The sequence below is a fragment of the Chiloscyllium plagiosum genome, unplaced genomic scaffold (assembly GCF_037043375.1).
Source record: "Chiloscyllium plagiosum isolate Xiang-an unplaced genomic scaffold, Cpla_swu_hap1 HiC_scaffold_9, whole genome shotgun sequence".
NCBI lineage: Eukaryota > Metazoa > Chordata > Chondrichthyes > Orectolobiformes > Hemiscylliidae > Chiloscyllium > Chiloscyllium plagiosum.
The window spans coordinates 59,512,639-59,532,439 of NW_028270147.1; the positions used below are offsets into that span (position 1 = coordinate 59,512,639).

Genomic DNA, 19,801 nt, shown 5'->3' on the forward strand with positions numbered 1-19,801 from the left:
TTATCCTGCAGGGTAGGGGAGTCCAGAACTAGAGGACATAGATTTGAAGTGAGAGGAACAATATTTTCATTGCAGAGCATGGTGCATGTGTAGAATGAGCTGCCAGAGGAAATGGTGGAAGCTGGTACAATTACAACATTTAAAAGGTATCTGGATATGTATATGAATAGGAAGGATTTTGAGGGAGGTAGGCCAAATGTTGGCAAATGGAACTAGATTAATTTACGATATCTGGTTGGCATGGATATGTTGGACTGATGGATCTGTTTCTGTGCTGTATAATGCTAACTTTATAACATTTTCGTACAATTACAATGTTTAAATGACATTTGGATAAGGTACATGAATAGGAAAGGTTTGGAGGGATGTGGACCAGGAACAGGCAGGTGAGACTAGTTATTTTGGGAATATGGTCAATATGGGCTGCTTGGACCATCTGTTTCCATGCTGTATGACTCTGACGGTGAAACAAGTTGAAGGGGCTTTGTGCTGCTGGTTCTTAAGCCACTGCCACTGCCACTGCCACTGCCACTGCCACTGCCACTGCCACTGCCGTTCTCACTCAGGTGCACTCCTCTCTTTATGAAGCAGCTATCCCTGCTTTTGTGCTGATGCAGAAGCACAAGGGTCTCCTTTCTTTCTCTCTCTTGGGTGGTGTTGACTGTGTCTTCAGGTCCCCCTCACTTGCACTTTTTGTTTAATGCCCCTTGACGATAAGTTCACCATCTTTCATTATTGTTTTGTATTTAAAATAAGGTTTGGATTCTTGCTTTTTTTGCTTAAAATTATCTATTGTCATTTAATATTGTCGATAGTTATGTAGATCACTCCCAACTGCTTATTATCCCATGAGCTGTACAAATCAGTAATCCCATGTCTGAATGTCAGTTTGTACTGAGTTGATCTCAAATTACACACGCTGCACTGCTTAGAGTTTGGCCTTTGTCACAGTGATTTAGATAGTTGAAAGCTGCCACGTGATGTTTGCTAGAAACATGTGCATAGACGTTGTAAAAAGGAGACAATAGTTTGGATACTGATTGGCCGGCACCTTTTTAGATTAGGTTCCCTACAATGTGGAAACAGGCCCTTCGATCCAACCAGTCCATACCAATCATCCGAAGAGTAACCCATCCAGATGCATTTCCCTTTGACTAATGCACCTAGCACACTGGGCAATTTAGCATGGCTAATTCACCTGACCTGCACATGACTGTGGGAGGAAACTGGAGCACCCAGAGGAAACCCACGCAGAAATGGGGAGAATGTGTAAACTCCACACAGACAGTCGCCTGAGGCTGGAATCAAACCTGGGACTGTGGTGCTGTGAGGCAGTAGTGCTCACCACAGAGCCACCATGCGCCCCAGTATGTGAGTAAAAGATCAGGCAGGCAGTTTGCTGTTGCAGAAATCACCAAATTTGGGGGTATTTCATTTTGAAGTCCTGGTTGGTTTTTCCCTTTGCTAAGACATTTTCACTTTGTTTGAAAAATAGGTGTTTATTCTCCTTCAGTCAATAACCTTAACAGTAAAGATGGTTTTCTGAATGGACTTAGATTAGAGTGGTGCTGGAAAAGCAGGTCAGCAGCATCCGAGGAGCAGGAAAATCAAAGTTTCGGACAAAAACCCTTCATCAGGAAGGCCTCCTGAATGAACTTTTCAATTCATTGGTCCCATTTTAAAATTATTCCTGCAGAGGGAATATGGAAATTTTCCCTGGCTGGGTCATAGCATTGCTTACACCAAAAGTAATCACTTAACCTTATCCAGTGACTGGTGGATCAAATGCCACATCATTGAATGATGTCTAGCTTCTCATTGGCAGGTGGTTGATTGGCCTACAGTACCTTGTCCAATCAACTGTAGAGGCCATAGTACCACCTTGATACACAGCAAATCTTAGCAGGGCTTATACACTTAATGGTAAGATCCCAGGGAGTGTTGCTGAACAAAGAGACCTTGGAGTGCAGGTTCATAGCTCCTTGAAAGTGGAGTCGCAGTTAGATAGGATAGTGAAGAAGGCACTTGGTATGCTCTCCTTTATTGGTCAGAGTATTGAGTGCAGGAGTTGGGCGGTCATGTTGCGGCTGTACAGGACATTGGTTAGGCCGCTGTTGGAATATTGCATGCAGTTCTGGTCTCCTTCCTATCGGAAAGATGTTGTGAAACTTGAAAGGGTTGAGAAAAGATTTACAAGGATGTTGCCAGGGTTGGGAGACTTGAGCTATATGGGGGGGGGGGGGTTGAACAGGCTGGGGCTGTTTTCCTTGGAGTGTCAGAGGCTGAGGGGTGACCTTATAGAGGTTTACAAAATTATGAGGGGCATGGATAGGATAAATAGACAAAGTCTTTTCTGTGGGGTGGGGGAGTCCAGAACCAGAGGGCATAGGTTTAGGGTGAGAGGGGAAAGATATAAAAGGGACCTAAGGGGCAACTTTTTCACACAGAGGGTGATATGTGTATGGAATGAGCTGCCAGAGGAAGTGGTGTTGGCTAGGACAATTGCAACATTTAAAAGGCATTTGGATGGGTATATGAGTAGGAAGGGTTTGGAGGGATATGGGCCGTATGCTTACGGGTGGGACTAGATTGGGTTGGGATATCTGGTCAGCATGGATAGGTTGGACCGAAGGGTCTGTTTCCATGCTATATATCTCTATGACTCAATGACTCTATGATTGATCTGACATTGCTATTCTGGCTGCTCCATTTAGCCACTGGATCATTGGAAGGAGCTCCTGGCTTCTTTCAAAAACCATTAAACATTTAACTTCACAAGTTTTTGAAATGCGGCACTTCAACAGAACAAAGTTGTGGCACAGCACATGAGAGTTTAGATCAAAACACTGTTCACCCAATAGTGCCACTCCAGCAGAATGATGCCTGAAAGTGATGTCTTTCACTGCAAAAGCTACAATCCATCATCTATTAATAGCTTCTTCCAAAATGTATGAGGAGCACATGGCACTGTTACTGCTGAAGTTTTCTTACTGAATATTAAATTATTATGCTTGTCCTTTCCTGCAGCAAGTTAGTGAAATGAAGCAGAATCATGGTCTAATTTATCCCATAGTTATGTCCATGGAGTTGTGAGGTTAATGAGTAGAAAGTCAGTTTGTGTTAAAGTTAAAACAGGTAAAGGGAGGGTAAGATATAAGAGGTTATTTCTGTTGGTGTACTGTTGATATTTTGCTATGGAGATGGAATCATTCGAGAATACTTCTTTAAAACCTATGTTTGAAGATCCAATCCAATTCCCAAAAGTTTTCTTTTCAAAACTTTGTTTCAAGTTTCAGCATTCAGAAAGGAACCAAGAAGATGATTGTGAAGAAAATGTTATACAATGATGCTTACATAATTCTTTGAACTAATGCAAACTGTTAATTGGCAGTGTTTGTCACTGCAGTAGTGGGTGTGAGAAGATAATGTACTGAATTAAATGTACTGATAATGTGGACTGAAAATACTAATACATTTTAACATGTGATACAGCTGTAGTTTGAGTCATGGAATGGGGTTTATGTATCCACATTCTGCCTCTCTGTCTCTTTCACCCGCTCTCCATTTTATATTTACTCGATCTTTCGTGTTTATTTGGTTTCAAGTTCCTCTATATGTTATTGCCCCCACCGCAGCCCTGGGATCTCCAGCCCACGGTTCACCATTGCTCGCTATGCCCTAAACATCATAGATCCTGAGCTCTGGAATCACGCACCCCCTCTCTCCCTGCCGCCCCCCCACCCCCCCAACCTCCCTACTACTTTCTCCTTTTGTTTTTAAAGCTACTTTTTTGACCAAACATTTGATCACCAAACATTTGTTGTTGTAGTTGGTGTCAAACCTTGTCAATGTGCCTTGAGTTGTTTACTTATGAATTTGCATTAATATAGCACCATTTAATAGAAATTTTGCAGACCCATAAGCACATTATTCAGCAAAATTACATATGATGTATGCTGGTTAATGGTGTCGGTGATCATAGGAATTTGATTTGATGCATTGAGAACTTATACGAGGCCTATTACAAATTTAAAATTTTATGGGTTAAATGTTATTTTCTAAAAATATTTTCATACCTTTTAATTAAAACTGTGTAACAATTTTCCTCCTTTATTCTATATCCTTAATTTTGTGTTTTGGCTTTGCTGCTGAAAGGGTAAGTGCATATAATGTTTCTCATTTGCCAATAGCCAACTTGCAAGACCCAATTTAATGCAAGTCCTTCCAACAAGTCCACACCAACCCTCCAAGTATCCCACCAAAACCCAATCTTCTACATTTACCCCTGACTAATACACCTAACCTACACATCACTGAATACTATGGACAATTTTAGCATGGTCAATTAAACCTAACCTGCTCATTTTTGGATTGTGGGAGCAAACCGGAGCACACCCACACAGACATGGGGAGAATGTGCAAACTCCACACAGACAGTCACCCGAGGCTGGAATCAAACCTGGCTCCCTGACACTGTGAGGCAATAGTGCTAACCACTGAGCCACCATGCTGCCAGTGGCAGGTATGGGCGGGAAAGGGTAATTGAGCTGAGATCAAATCAGATATTGAATGATGGTGTAGGCTCAAGGGTAGAAGCGCGTACAATTTTGTTATTTAAGAAATATTTAGACATGTACGTGGATGGGATAGGTACGGAGTGATGTGGATCAAATGCAGGCAAATGGGACTAGTTTAAATTGTGCAGGTTGAGTGGAAGGACTTGTTTCCATGCTGGAGACCTCTATTACTTTGTAAGGGGCAAGATTGCCTACTCCTGCTCCTAGTTCTTATTTTCATTTATTCATTTTTCTCCTTAACCCCAAACCCTGCAATATCATTCTCTTTCACTTCAAACTGTTCACATAGTGTGGCATCATGGTAGATTCCCTGTCTCTGGGTCAGAAGCTCCTCAGGACTACTTGGCCTTGGAAAGTGTGTTTGTAATGTGGCCAAACATGTTGGTTGCCACCCTGTAAATTCTTCCAGTATGCCTGATGGCAAATGAAAAAGTGGGAATGTCTCTGGTCTGTCATCTTTCAGAAGGCAAAAACAAAACATTGGTCCATATTGTGGTAAATCATGTGGAAGTCCATGGGCTAAACCTCAGGAGACAGGGGAACAATAAGAGTGCACCTCCTACTGGGGTCAGAATTGGGTTCCTACTTGTTGTTAGCACAGACTGAGGTTCTACCTATCCCTGGTGTTGTGAAGGATGAGTCTGACCTCTGTGCCGAAGAATGCTCCAAGTATTTGCACATTCCATATCACCTGTCCTTCATGGAAACATTTACAAAGAAAAACACCTTTGGCCACAGTCCTTCAAGAAGTGGTCAGCATGTAACGTCTTTGAGACCCCAGAGGAGAAGCAGACAGTGGATCATGTTGAGTGGATCCTGAGGTAGACACTCAGTCATTTGGCAGAATGCCTCAGCAACAGAACTTGTCCAGAAGCATGAATATGTTGCTTGGCTGGTGGTGAGAAGGGCACTGCCTGTCAAGTCCTTCATGCACAGTCTCTGTGTACCACTGCGCACAGTTTCTTCACCAGGGCAGACACTGTCCACATCTCCCGCTGGAAAGTGCCTATGCAAAGAAGGTCTGGAGAGAAATGCAGTGGTTTTGTGGAGTGTCATCCAGAGCAGCTCCGTGATGCTTAACTTTGTGTTATGTAGTCTGTTCTCCAGGACACCACTGAGACAAACATCAACTGTGCCTAGAGGACCGTTAATTGAGTGAAAGAGGCTCTTCGGTCTGCCCGAAACTTGTCGGTCTTCCAGAACAAGGAACTGACCTCTGACAGGCACATTCCAAAGTCCAGGACTATGTGCTGAAGGACACTCTAAAGCAGTTGCTACCAAGGCATATTGGGGAAAAACACCAATTGGGGTCTTTCTGACAAAGTACAACAAGAGACCAATCAGTTGTCTGACCCTTTGGGTGCCTCAAAATGAAGTTTCCTGCACAAGTAGAAAACACTTTTTTTTAAACAGCAGTAGTGAAGCCCTGAGAAGTGTCAAAATTCTAATGTTTTGGTTTATTTTTCTCTCTGAAGAGACTGCACAGAACTGATTTTAAACATTTATATGTACTTATAGATTTTTGTGAAAGTATATTTTTGGAAAAAAACTCCACCTGGGCTTGCAAGCTGTATCATTGCACATTTCTTGGCACGGACTGTTTCCTCCACTGAAATTAATTCTTCATAGAGTTAATGCCAAACGGGAAGGATCTCTATATACTTCAAATCCAATGAATTACTTTTAACGCAATCCTAAAACAGCCACCTGAATTGTGGTCTGAACAGCCCCAACTGCCAATACGGTAAATAATCGCAAACCTCCTCAGAGAACGGTGCTAAAGAGGAAAGGGGAGGAGAGGTTTAGGAAAGGAATTCACAATAGAGGAAGGCAAGGCACTTTTCCAAGGGGTTACATAAATGCAAATATTTATTGCTTACCCAGTAATCGTCTTTTGTCTGCTTCTGCCTGCAGTGCAGTTATTTGTTGTACTGTTTCCATATCATTATTGCTGAGTGTGTGAGTGACTGAGGATGTTTCTAGCTTTGCTATTAAATCCATTTGCACATTAGCAGATTCCCTTAGGGCAACTATTGTCTGTTCAGGAAATGTCCTCTTCAGTCATTGCAAGAGGAAATGAATAGTATCAATCTTGTGAGAGACTATTGTCAATAGCCTGTGAAGGGCAGATGACCATATTCAGATGTTAATTAAGTGAAGTTTGCTTCAGGTTGAATACTATGGAGACCAGTTTTGAAAAGTTCTTTATTTCTCCTGTGTCTTTTTATGTGATATAAGAAATGAAATTGCTTCAATAACATACTTGTGCAATAAACGTCCACACCATCTTCCTACATACACTTTTGTATTTCTTTATTGATTGTCTTCCCACTTAAAAAGAAAGGTGTTAATCCAGAGTTCACATTACAGAAATTGCAACACAGATGGTGACCAAAAGACCCACTATGTCTGTGTCCATGCTAGCTCTTAACTGGAACTATCGTTTAGTCCCATTTCTTTTAGGTTTTTGTTTCTCTCTTTGTATACTTTTCCTTTCAAGTATTTTATCTACCTGTAATCTCACTTTTGAAGGGCACAATGCAGTGACTGGAATTCTGAATTAAAAATAGAAAGTGCTGGAAGTTTCTGTTCCTGGAGAGTGGACGTGGATGTTGAGGATTGTTATTCTTGTTATTTGACACATTGAAAAGCATTACTGCTTGTAGTTACAGAGAAAGATCTTGATGTAGGGGCAGGGGAGGGAGGTGCTGTGGTGGGAAAAGATACTACCTCAAAGCTTCACTATTGATTGCTATGCCTTCACTGCAATGGCCCTAAATCTGGAATTCCTTTCTGAAGTTTTTCTATTTGTTTTTAATAAAAGTATAGCAAACCAAATTGTTTGCTCTCATACCTTCTCATTAAGTATCATTTTGTTGAAACTACATGACATGCATTGGTAATTTATTTGTTGCTAGAAGACCAGTAAGCATTTTAGAATGGCAACCCTCCATCATCCTAACCCTGCTCCAGCTTTTTTAAATTGTTCAACATCTCTAGAACCACTTGCAGTGGTGATTTCCATATTCCAATAAAGTTGTCACACCAAAGGGAGACTCTGTCATTAGAGAGACAACTGGTGGTGGATTAACCTGAGAGTAGCCATACTTCGGGCAAGGGGTAAGGTTAAGGAGGTGAGTTCTTCATCTCAGCCAGTATCAGAGTTGAACCCACACTGCAATCCAGCCGTTTAACAAACCAACCTGTGTGGGGAACAGAGTGGAGCAGCGGGAGCAACATTTTCTCAAATAGCCCTATCCATTCTCCTTATGGATAATCCCATCTGTATGGCTTCTTGTTACTGTTTCACCCTTTAGTGCAAACCTTATGGTTTCAGATAATTTCAGTATTTTTCCATTTGGCTCATAACTAAGTCATTCTGGCAAATGAAAACCATAAGCAATTATATACGTATTACTAAGTATGCTAGAAAGGGGAGAATGCAGTAGGATGGCAGTCCACACAATGCTTATTTGGGAGAGTATGTGGGAGAGTTGCCACATACACTGGCTGCGCTTCTGTAATCTCTCTACGTCTCTACATGTCAAGTAAGGACAGAATGTGATGGGACTGCTGAAAAGCTAATTGCCTTGGAGCTTCATTGTTTCTGTAATTTTCATTCATGGACTGTGTTCTCAATTTAAAGCATCAATAATCAACCATATTCAGAAATTGTGGTTTAGTGTTTGGGTTTAAAATTTACAGTTTCTAAGCAGTTAAATGTAGATTGGGAGGTTTGGTTTCTGGTCAATTGGCCGCTGCATTTCTAATGCTACGATTCATCTGAACAATCTTTCTGATTTTGATGATAGAGAGAAATGGGAGCTAAGCTGAGGAAACAGCACTTCTTTGAGAGCCAATGAAGTTTTTATCACTCCCAGTGTAGTGGGAGTTGACTGAAAATTGAATGGTAGTTGCAAATCTAATTGATATCTAGTCTTCATACAGTACTTAGAGGAGCCATTTAAGTGAACTGTGGCAGAGGTTATTAGAGTCTGCAACTAGCTGAATCCAGAAACCAGCTGTGGCAGAGATTATTAGAGTCTGCAACTAGCTGAATCCAGAAACCAGCTGTTGAGAACATTTGACAAAGAAGGAAGCTAATCCCTATAAAACTGCAACATTTCTAACATGTTTCTGTTTTTGTTTTTCAGCTCCAAGTCCAACTTCAGGAGTTTCATACCTTGCAACAAAATGTGTGGATGTAAAGAAGCATCATCAAAAATCAAAGTGGTTCATGCCGTGGGGTCCCAACCAGTGTGAAAAGAAAATCCAGAAGTTTTCTGAAGCTATGCAGCAACAGATTGGAGCCAATGATATCGTGTTTGCAATCCATGTTCCACACCAAAGTCTTGAGATGAGTTCCTGGTTTCAGTTTCTGCTGGTTGTTCTGCAGTTTGAGATCGAATTTCAAATCGGCAATGAGATTAGTAAGTGTTGGAATGAGGATAGAGAGACATTTGCATTATGAAAATTGGTTCATTTTATTATTGAGTGGGAAAGGGATAGATATAACAAGAATTTTTATTTGTATAGCGCATTAGTGCTTTGCAAGTTCTGAAGTGCTTCACAGAGCACTATGAATATATGTATGATTTTCTCTTGGGGAGGAACTAAACAAGCTGCAATGGAGCAAATGATATAGTTGCTTAAGTGGGGTATTGAAGAAGAGAAGGATGGAAAGACTAAGGGAAGCAATTCCACATCGTGGAGTTTCAAAAGCTGAAAGCATAGCCATGAAAGGTGTAACCAATTTATAATCAAATGCTAATGAGATCAGAATTAGAGGAGAGCAAAGAACTCTGAGGATTTTGGAACTAGAGGAGATTACAGAAATGGGAAGAGGGGACGCCATGTAAAATTTTGAATTAGAGGATAAGAAATTGTAATAATGGAGCATTTCTTCATGTAGCGGAAGCCACTGTACGTCAGCAAGTATGGGGTTGATGGGTAAACAGCATTTCATGTGAGTTAGGACACAGGTTGGCTGGCCAGGTTGGTATTAGCATACAAAAGTCTGTAGGTAACAAAGGTATTTTTGAGGGTTTAGCAGCTGAAAAAGCTGGAGTAGTAATGGGGAGTGGTGTGTTCTGGAGATGGGAATTAGCTATCAGTCAGTGATATTGCTAATATGTGGTTGCACGCTCTTCTTGGGATCCAGAATAGTGCAGAACAAGTTTGTTTTCCACAAAGGGGAGAATTTTGTTTCATGTGGACTTCTGTGGTTTGATTCAGAGTTATACCCTGTGAGATTGTTAAGTCAAAAGCACTGGAGATTTGCTGTATGGGTTCTGAAAGTACAGGAAAATACATATTTTACAAATAAAATACTTTGGAGTTGAATATGTAAACTACACAATGTCAGGATTATTCAGTTAGTTCAGCAACATCCGTGGACAGAAAACTAGTCAATGTTTCAGGTCAGTGACCTTTCATCATTGAAGCTGAATTTGACCAGTGACATTTATACAACAATCAGCTTCAATATCCTGGTTTGCAGGAGAAGGAGTACAGCAAGAACAGATTGGGTTCTGGCTCCTGATCACTTTCCAGTGATTTGTTTGCATTGGACCCTGATCTTAAACAGCTTGTCATACTTGTTTTCAAGGCTCAACATTTGGTCTCTTGGTTGCGATATTACAAAACTATTAAAAACTTTTACTGTTATAAGTCGATGCCATGAGATGGGGAGATAAATGGGGGGAGGGGGGAATTAAACCTGTTTGCACAGTAATTGTAACACTTCGTAGCTGATCAGTAGAGTCAGCTCAGGCTAAATTTCAAATCTAGGATTTTCTTAGTTTTCATTGCCCTCCAATGTAGGGATAGGAAATTGAGATGAAGTCTTTTATTTATTTGGGTACGGATTAAAATTCTTGACACTGGTCTGAATGTGCGTGCACATTATTTTCCACTAGCTAAGGATAACCCAGAATAACCCGAAAAATATTATTACTTTTTGTTTCGATTTTCTTTTTATCCAATGTCTGTATTTTTATCTACTGATCTATTAGGACAGTACTCTTATCTTTAATCCGGTTTCCCTTTCTGGATGTTTTTACTTTTATTTGACTTTGCAGCATCCAAGCATTAGGTTCTGGAGCACTGTTCTGTGGGAGTCCAAGTGTCCAATTTGTCAGAGTATAATCTTCACCTGGCATAACGAAAGTGTTCCAATCAGGAATGAATCTCACAAATGGTTGAAAGTAGATCCCAATCTATGTTTGTGCATGTGTGTTCCCTGCAACAGTCTAGAATGAAATGGAGCCATATAGAGTAGGATGATCCCAGTGTGTGCTTTTAGAATCGTAGAGATGTACAGCATGGAAACAGACCCTTCGGTCCAATCTGTCTATGCTGACCAGATATCCCAACCCAATCTAGTCCCACCAGACAGCACCCAGCACATATCCCCCCAAACCCTTCCTATTCGTCTACCCATCCAAATGCCTTTTAAATGTTGCAATTGTACCAGCCTCCACCACTTCCTCTGGCAGCTCATTTCATACACGTACTACCCTCTACGTGAAAAGGTTGCCCCTTAGGTCTCTTTTATATCTTTCCCGTCCCACCCTGAACCTATGTCCTCCAGTTCTGGACTCTCTGACCCCAGGGAAAAGACTTTGTCTATTTATCCTATCCATGCCCATCATGATTTTGTAAACCTCTATAAGGACACCCCTCAACCTCCGAGGCTCCAGGGAAAACAGCCCCAGCATGTTCAGCCTCTCCCTATATCTCAAATCCTCCAACCCTGGCAACATCATTGTAAATCTTTTCTCAACCCTTTCAAGTTTCACAACATCTTTCCGATAGGAAGGAGACCAGAATTACACATAATATTCCAACGGTGGCCTAACCAATGTCCTGTACAGCCGCAACATGACCTCCCAACTCCTGAAGTTAATACTCTGACCAATAAAAGAAAGCATACCAAAAGCCTTCTTCACTATCCTATCTACCTGCGACTCCACTTTCAAGGAGCTATGAACCTGCACTCCAAAGTCTCTTTGTTCAGAAACACTCCTTAAGACCTTACCATTAAGTGTATAAGTTCTGCTAAGATTTGCTTTCCCAAAATGCAGCACCTCGCATTTATCTGAATTAAAATCCATCTGCCACTTCTCAGTCCATTGGCCCATCTGATCCAGATCCTGTTGTAATCTGAGATAACCTTCTTCGCTGTCCACTACACCTCCTTTGGGCAGCATGGTGGCACAGTGATTAGCACTGTTGCCTCACAGCGTCGGAGACCCGGGTTGAATTCCCGCCTTAGGCAACTGTCTGTGTGGAGTTTGCACATTCTCCCTGTGTTTGCGTGGGTTTGCTCCCAGTTTCCTCCCACAGTCCAAAAGGTAGGTGAATTGGACATGCTAAATTGCCCGTAGTGTTAGATGTAGGGGAATGGGTCTGGGTGGGATGCTCTTCGGGGTCGGTGTGGGCTTGTTGGGTCGAAGGGCCTGTTACCACACTGTAAGTAATCTAATCTAAACCTACAATTTTGGTGTCATCTGGTCAAGATCCTGTTGTAATCTGAGGTAACCCTCTTCGCTGTCCACAACACCTCTAATTTTGGTGTCATCTGCAAACTTACTAACTGTACCTCTTATGCTCGCATCCAAATCATTTATGTGAATGACATAAAGTAGAGGACCCAGCACCGATCCTTGTGGCACTCCACTGGTCACAGGCCTCCAGTCTGAAAAACAACCCTCCACCACCACCCTCTGTCTTCTACCTTTGAGCCAATTCTGTATCCAAATGACCAGTTCTCCCTGTATTCCGTGAGGTCTAACCTTGCAAATCAGTCTCCCGTGGAAAACCTTGTTGAACGCCTTACTGAAGTCCATATAGATCACATCTACTGCTCTGCCCTCATCAATCCTCTATGTTACTTCTTCAAAAAACTCAATCAAGTTTGTGAGGCATGATTTCCCACGCACAATGCCATGTTGACTATCCCTAATCAGTCCTTGCCTTTCCAAATACATGTACATCCTGTCCGTCATGATTCCCTCCAACAACTTGCCCACCACCGAGGTCAGGCTCACTAGTCTATAGTTCCCTGGCTTGTCTTTACCGCCCTTCTTAAACAGTGGCACCACGTTTGCCAACCTCCAGTCTTCCAGCACCTCACCTGTGACTAGTGATGATACAAATACCTCTGCAAAAGGCCCAGCAATCACTTCCCTAGCTTCCCACAAAGTTCTAGCGTAAACTGATCAGGTCCTGGGGATTTATCCACCTTTTTGCATTTCAAGACATCCAGCACTTCCTCCTCTGTAATCTGGACATTTTGCAAGGTGTCACCATCTATTTCCCGACATTCTGTACCTTCCATATCCTTTTCCACAGTAAATACTGATGCAAAATACTCGTTTAGTATCGCCCCCATTTTCTGTGGCTCCACACAAAGGCCGCCTTGCTGATCTTTGAGGGGCCCTATTCACTCCCTAGTTACCCTTTTGTCCTTAATGAATTTGTAAAAACCCTTTGGATTCTCCTTAATTCTATTTGCCAAAGCTATCTCATGTCCCCTTTTTGCCCTCCTGATTTCCCTCTTAAGTATACTCCAACTTTCTTTATACTCTTCTAAGGATTCACTCAATCTATCCTGTCTATACCTGACATATGCTTCCATGTTTTTCTTAACCAAACCCTCAATTTCTTTAATCATCCAGCATTCCCTATACCTACCAGCCTTTCCTTTTATCCTAACAGAAATATACTTTCTTTGGATTCTCGTTATCTCATTCCTGAAGGCTTCCCATTTTCCAGCCGTCCCTTTACCTGCGAACATCTGCCCCCAGTCAGCTTTTGCGAACATCTGCCCCAGTCAGCTTTCGAAAGTTCTTGCCTAATACCGTCAAAATTGGTCTTTCTCCAATTTAGAACTTCAACTTTTAGATCTGGACTATCCTTTTCCATCATGATTTTAAATTGAATAGAATTATGGTCGTCTGCTCCAAAGTGCTCCCCCAATGACACCTCAGTCACCTGTCCTGCCTTATTTCCCAAGAGTATGTCAAGTTTTTGCACCTCTAGTCGGTACATCCACATACTGAATCAGAAAATTGACTTGTAATCACATAACAAATTCCTCTCCATCTAAACCCTTAACACTATGGCAGTCCCAGTCGATGTTTGGAAAGTTAAAATCCCCTACCATAACTACCCTATTATTCTTACAGATAGTTGAGATTTTGGAAGAACTGATATTGAAAAACGCACTCCTATTTCCATCACAGTGTTTCCTGCTACAGTGCTGGGCATTTTTGACATCACCCAAGGAAAGTATCCACGCTGCAGTAAATAGCTAGCCAGCACCAATTGGAAAGGCTTTACCTAAATAATGGTCATTTAAATAAGTTGTAAGAGAGCTTTTTATGGCTAATCATAAGGGTGGGAGGAAGATCGAGCCTTATATTTGACTAAGTTGTACTGAAAGACTTTGCAAAATACTTGAACAGGCCGTCGGATCGAGAGCTTAGTTTGCATGCGTCTTGATAGATCAGGAAGATAATTGATAAGAGTTAGCAAAAACTGCCAATAGCAATCATATCCCCTGTGGCTGAAATGAAGCTTATTCACACAATCAGGATGAAATAAATACTCTACTTCAACAACATTTGGCAGCTCTCCAGCAATAACACAGCTGTTGAAGTGGATTAGTTGTCAGGGGTGACAGACATGGTGGAGTGACAGAATGTTAGATTGGCGAGTACTCCAGGCCTTGAAGAGAACTCACACTAATCTGGCGCTTGACCACAAAAAGTTTTCTGTTCTGCTCTTGGACAAAGAAAAGCTTCACAAAAAAGATTTTATGTTCCAACATTTGGAGTGTTTCTAAACTATTATTGAATTTTTGTTGTGCCTTAGACAGTCTATGCGCCTACATTTTAATGGAGAAGGGAGGAGACGTTTATGTGAAATGAACTTGTCACTGGGCTGAAAAATCCACAAAACACTTCTTTCTTTCCCAAGTTGCATTATATTCTGGGATCAAGAAAATAGTCACTAGTTTCTGTGACTCATTGCTCATGACTGCACATTCCAGAACGTGTAGTTCAAGTGTAAACACAAACTCAGAGTGCTCATTATATATTTTTGCATAAATCGCTATTCATTTATTTGCTCCCTTTTGTTGCTGTAACCTAATTCAGCTAAATCAGCATGAGCTGAGAATTTAATCTGGATCGGTGTGGGGATCACCAAAACTAGGCAGTGCATTTGCTCTTTAAACCATTTGAGAATCTTAACTAATCCCTCCCAAACCACTGCTGCAATAACCATTGTTACCACTTTGCTGAATTTCCAGCTGCTGGTTGGCATATTGACAAAAGTTACATATCTTACACTTGAAAATATTTTAAAGTAGTGTGTGTGTGTGTCTGCTGTAGAAAATGCAGATATTTAAAGTGTGTCTGTATAGTGCCCACCACTGTCTAATATTTGTTGCTGTTCAATGGCTCTCAACTGGCTATTAGGAAAGGAAACCTGTGCTTGTACAATCAATCACTTCAGGATAGGCATGAAAATTTTAAAAAATTTTCAAACAAGTGATATATTTGTATTACTGATAACAGTCTATATATGGATAACAAAGATTGTTCAATCTAAAAGCAGAAAATGACCAGTGTGTTTCACTAGTCGATCTCTGTAATATGATCTGTATCATTATAGTATGTTGACGATATTAACTGACCTTGTATCACTGACTTTCCTGTGGTATTTCTTCTCACTTATTCTTGTGTCTCATTACTCAACATTCATCCTGATTAGAATGTCAGCAAGAATTCTCGGGCCAATTTATGAGTTGCAGACCTTTTCTTTTAAAAGAAAAGCCTTTTTTCTTTTCAAATGATAAGCACCAGCACAGATATGCTGGATTGAATGGAGGCTACCTATGCTATAAGCTTCTGCAAGCAGAATAATATTCTGTGTTGCAAATTTTCTTTTTGTTTTGTCCATACCAGGTCTCTGAAATAACTTTCCTTTCCATAGCACTACAATTTTTTCCTCTTTCAAGTTTGATTTTGAGTTATGATTTTGAGATAAACATTTTTTTTAAAAAAAGCTGCTGACCAGATTAATGTGGTGTAACAGGTGAATGCAACATCTCAGGAACTCCCTCCAATTGACCATGTTCCATATGAGAGCTGATTGACTATTTGACTCAATGTCTTCGCACAATCTGTAGGAAGAGATAGAACATAGAAAAGTACAGCACAGAACAGACCCTTAGTCCCACAATGTTGTGCTGAGACTTAATCCTAATATAAAATATAATAACTTAACCTACACACCCCTCAACTCACTGCTATCCATGTGCATGTTCAGCAGTCACTTAAATGTCCCCAATGACTTTGCTTCCACCACCTCATCTGGCAATACATTCCATGCATTCACAACTCTCTACGTAAAGAACCTACCTCTGATGTCTCCTTTATACCTTCCTCCTAATATCTTCAAACTATGACTTCTCATACCAGTCAACCCTGCCCTGGGGAAAAGTCTCTGGCTATTGACTCTATTTTGTACACCTCAATCAGGTCTCCTCTCTTCCTCCTTCTCTCCAGAGAGAAAAGTCTGAGCTTATTCAACCTTTCTTCATATGGCAAGCCCTCCGGTCCAGGCAGCATCCTGGTAAACCTTCTTTGCACCCTCTCCAAAGTCTCTCTATTTTTTCTATAGTAAGGCGGCCAGAACTGGACACAATATTCCAAGTGTGGTCTCACTAGGGACTTGTAGAGCTGCAGCAAGACCTCGCGGCTATTAAACTCAATACCCATGTTAATGAAAGATGTTGGATAGTAGTGAAGAGCTGGAACTGAAAAAATAAATAGTTCCAGAGTTTGTGTTCCTAGGAAATGGGCCTGTTGCTTAATTGGGGCCGTGAAATATTCCAACTAGGGCATTTTATGGGCAACACTTTGGGTTTGTACATCCGTATTTGACAATGATTTCCTTTTAACTCTTTGCTAGTTCAATTTGAAAGAATTATGTAGGAAGGAAAGAAGGAAGTAAAGCACTAAAATATTTATTACTCCATTCTGGAAAGTGACCTTATGTAAAAAATATATTTTTCCTTTTGTTTTTGAAGTTAGTGAAACCAGGGGCATGATACAGTGATGACGGATGCCTGTAATACCAATAACTCTTTGATGCCTAGACTTTGAAATGGAAATAGCTGTTGCATTGATGCCAAAAATGGCTCCTTCTTAAAATTGTTTAAATTACCTAGTCATCAAAAATTAAAGTGTGAAAGTCTGAGTATTTTTTAAATGCTGCTTTGGCATTCATATTCCATTCAGGGCAAGTCAAGATAGTGACAGTTCCTATTCTTGCTGAATTTAAATTGTTTAAATGACAGGGCAGATTTAGGTGTCATGGAGCTACTGCACATATGTGGTGTGTCTGCACATTACAAAAAGGCTTCCTTATACTTTTATTCCTGTTGGGATCTTCCCTCTATCACAGGGAGAATCACACAGATTAGCTTATAGCAGGAATAATACTTAAGAATGCTGGTATATATTAATATTAGTTCCTAACTAAGTATAGTATTTGGTATTAAATATACAAATAATCAGAGCAAAAGACAGACAAGACTTTGGCAATGGCTGCCATTTAACTTAGCTGTTGCAGCACTTTTTTTTTAAGGTGTCCAGAACCTATTATAAAATTAATTGAAATGTCAATATTGATTATGCCGATATTGATTAAATACGTAAGGAAAGTGTATGTAGCAATTAGCCCTAATCAAAAATAGATCCAACAGACTTTGTACGATAAACATGCCTGAAACATCGATCTCTTCTTACTTTTGATTGAGCTCTACATTTCTGCATTGATTTCAGAATTCACTCATTAGCAACCCTGCCTTTCTAAAAATCCAGTGTTTGGTGCTTTGTCCATGTGTAGTATATACACTTGCACTCCACTGAACACCTTTGGATAAAGACCTGGGTTCCTTTTTTTATTCTGTTTTCTTCTGGTAATTTGCTTTATCCTAGACGGTTGAGCAGATGAAAATAGCAGTTGGATTTTCATTCCAAGTGATCCTGCTGGAAAATGCTGTGTATGCCTGAATACAGTATTTGGTTAAGAATCAAACCAGACTTTGCAGTGATACTCCACTAATGTCATTTAGCAAAGGTATCCAAGTAAACCTGAATGTTCTCATGAGAATTGTGGGATTATGCTTTAATAGAAGCTACCACATGTTAAACTAGGACTACCAAAGCATGTCATAAGACCAAAATCGAGAAACAAATAACAAAACAGATTATAATGCAATTATAGTGGTGTTTATTCTCTCCAAGCCCTTGTTGCAAAATATGATTTGTTTAGTGCTTATTTTCCAATAAATCTGTATTCCGAGATATGTCAATTTTTGAATTGGTCCCTTCATGCATCAATGATACCTACATATGAGCAGGTACTGATCAAAAATATTACCCCTAGTCCCAGCAACTGCAAGTGATGCTTGGGCACTTCTTTCAAAGCAGTAATATAATCTTGATATTTAGAATAATTGTTTCAAATGCTATTTAAAATGGTCCCTTTGTCATAAATTAGTTTTTTATTTTAATTACTAAGCTGAACCTTCAAAGCATTTGACTTGTAATAGCAGATTGAAGTCTCCAATTAGAATGTCCTGGACAAATTTTTGAGTGTTTTGAATTCTGACAAATCCAACTCACAAATTAACAATCAGATCTACATCTCACTCTGAAAAAAATTTAACTCCCTTCCACTTCTGGCTGGAAGATCCCTGGAGATGTTTAGTGAGTGCAAAGTATCAAAGAAATCTTATCGTTGACTTCTGTGACGAACTGAAAAACAAACTAGTAGTCTCTGCCTTTTAGGAGCAATGCCTTAGAGGTGAAGGAGATCTGGCAAAGCTATCAAATGTGAGTCTTGCAACATCTTGACATTTGCCTATTTATTGTACACTGGCTTCTCCACTGTTCAATAACATCATGACCAATCTTCTATCACCACTCCACTTTCCTAGCTAATGCCCAAAGATTTTATCTGTCACCCTTGCTCATTTGCAGCACTTTTAGGAAATTGAAAAAAGTTTACAGTCCTTTGTGTGAAAGATCCTGTTTCTTTCAGTTGTAAATGACCAACCCCTAATCCAACGACTCTGCCCCAAAGTTCTAGACTAAATAACCAGACGAACTGGTGTCGCAGCATCTCCAATTGTCCAGTCCTCTAAGAATCTTTCAGTAATGTAATTCCTTCTGCTAAACTCAAAAATAAAAACTTATTCAATATCTCTTGTATCCTTTGGGGCTGTTGCTGGCAGTGGTGCTATTGGAGAAAAGGAGGTTGGAATGATGCATTGATGATAAAGTTTTTTTTTTACATGTGTGTATTTTTACATCAGTTATCACAGCAAATGTAAGATAGATAGTTGCACCACTACGCAAAAAACTGAAGACCCTTCTCTCTAGTTTGGTTAAATCTTAAACATAACTAGATGCTCCTTCTCTTGGACCATTCTGGAGATATGCAAGCAAACTTCAGCCAACACTGGTGCCTTGAGACAAAAATCCTAATTACAGGTTCTGTGTAGACAGTCACTGGTGGAATTATACATACTGCTATTTAGTTGGCAAGTGCATTCAAGAAAATACATTTGCCCCTGCATTTTGTTGTTGCTATGTCATAGTTGCTTCATTGTATGTAGAGAAGGATTTATTTCCAAAATTAACTAATAAGTATTAAAATTGAAATTTTTTTTGTCTTCAGGCGAGGGAGCTGTGGTGACACTGGATGTTTCGCTTGGCTATCGTGATGACCGCTTTAGTGAATGGACAGAGATGGCCCATTCATTTGAGAGCCGGAAACTGAATTGTAACTTCTCATCTCCAAAGGTAAGTAATAGTTCATTTCTCCAGTGTGTTACTAATACTGTATGTATAGAAGATCTATCGTTTAAAGTTCTCCATTATTTGATCTGTGTCATTATTGCTAATCAATTTACAAACGAAATTATGTATAGCATCCCATTTATGAACCAGTTATGCAATACCCCACTGAAATTAATGGCTATGAGATTAATGGATTCCAGGTCTTGATCTGACCTGAGTGAGTTGTTCTTAGTTAGAATGACAGTTAGGCAGTACAATTAACAGTCACACAGACAGTTAAATATAGGCAAAACTCAGCCAAAGTTTCTATTCATGCTTTTATCCAGTTACCACCCTGCA

The 19,801-nt window shown here is 40.3% G+C and overlaps 1 protein-coding gene across 2 annotated transcripts in view; it reads left to right on the top strand.

Moving 5' to 3' along the window:
* The window catches only part of wls (Wnt ligand secretion mediator), a 79,616-nt gene that overhangs the window by 15,526 nt on the left and 44,289 nt on the right, over positions 1–19,801 (top strand). For both annotated transcript variants that reach the window (XM_087990665.1, XM_043699373.2), the window contains exons 2-3: positions 8,732–9,007; positions 19,341–19,465. In XM_087990665.1, the coding sequence (XP_087846791.1) occupies positions 8,732–9,007; positions 19,341–19,465 (401 nt within the window). The remainder of the gene's footprint in view (positions 1–8,731; positions 9,008–19,340; positions 19,466–19,801) is intronic.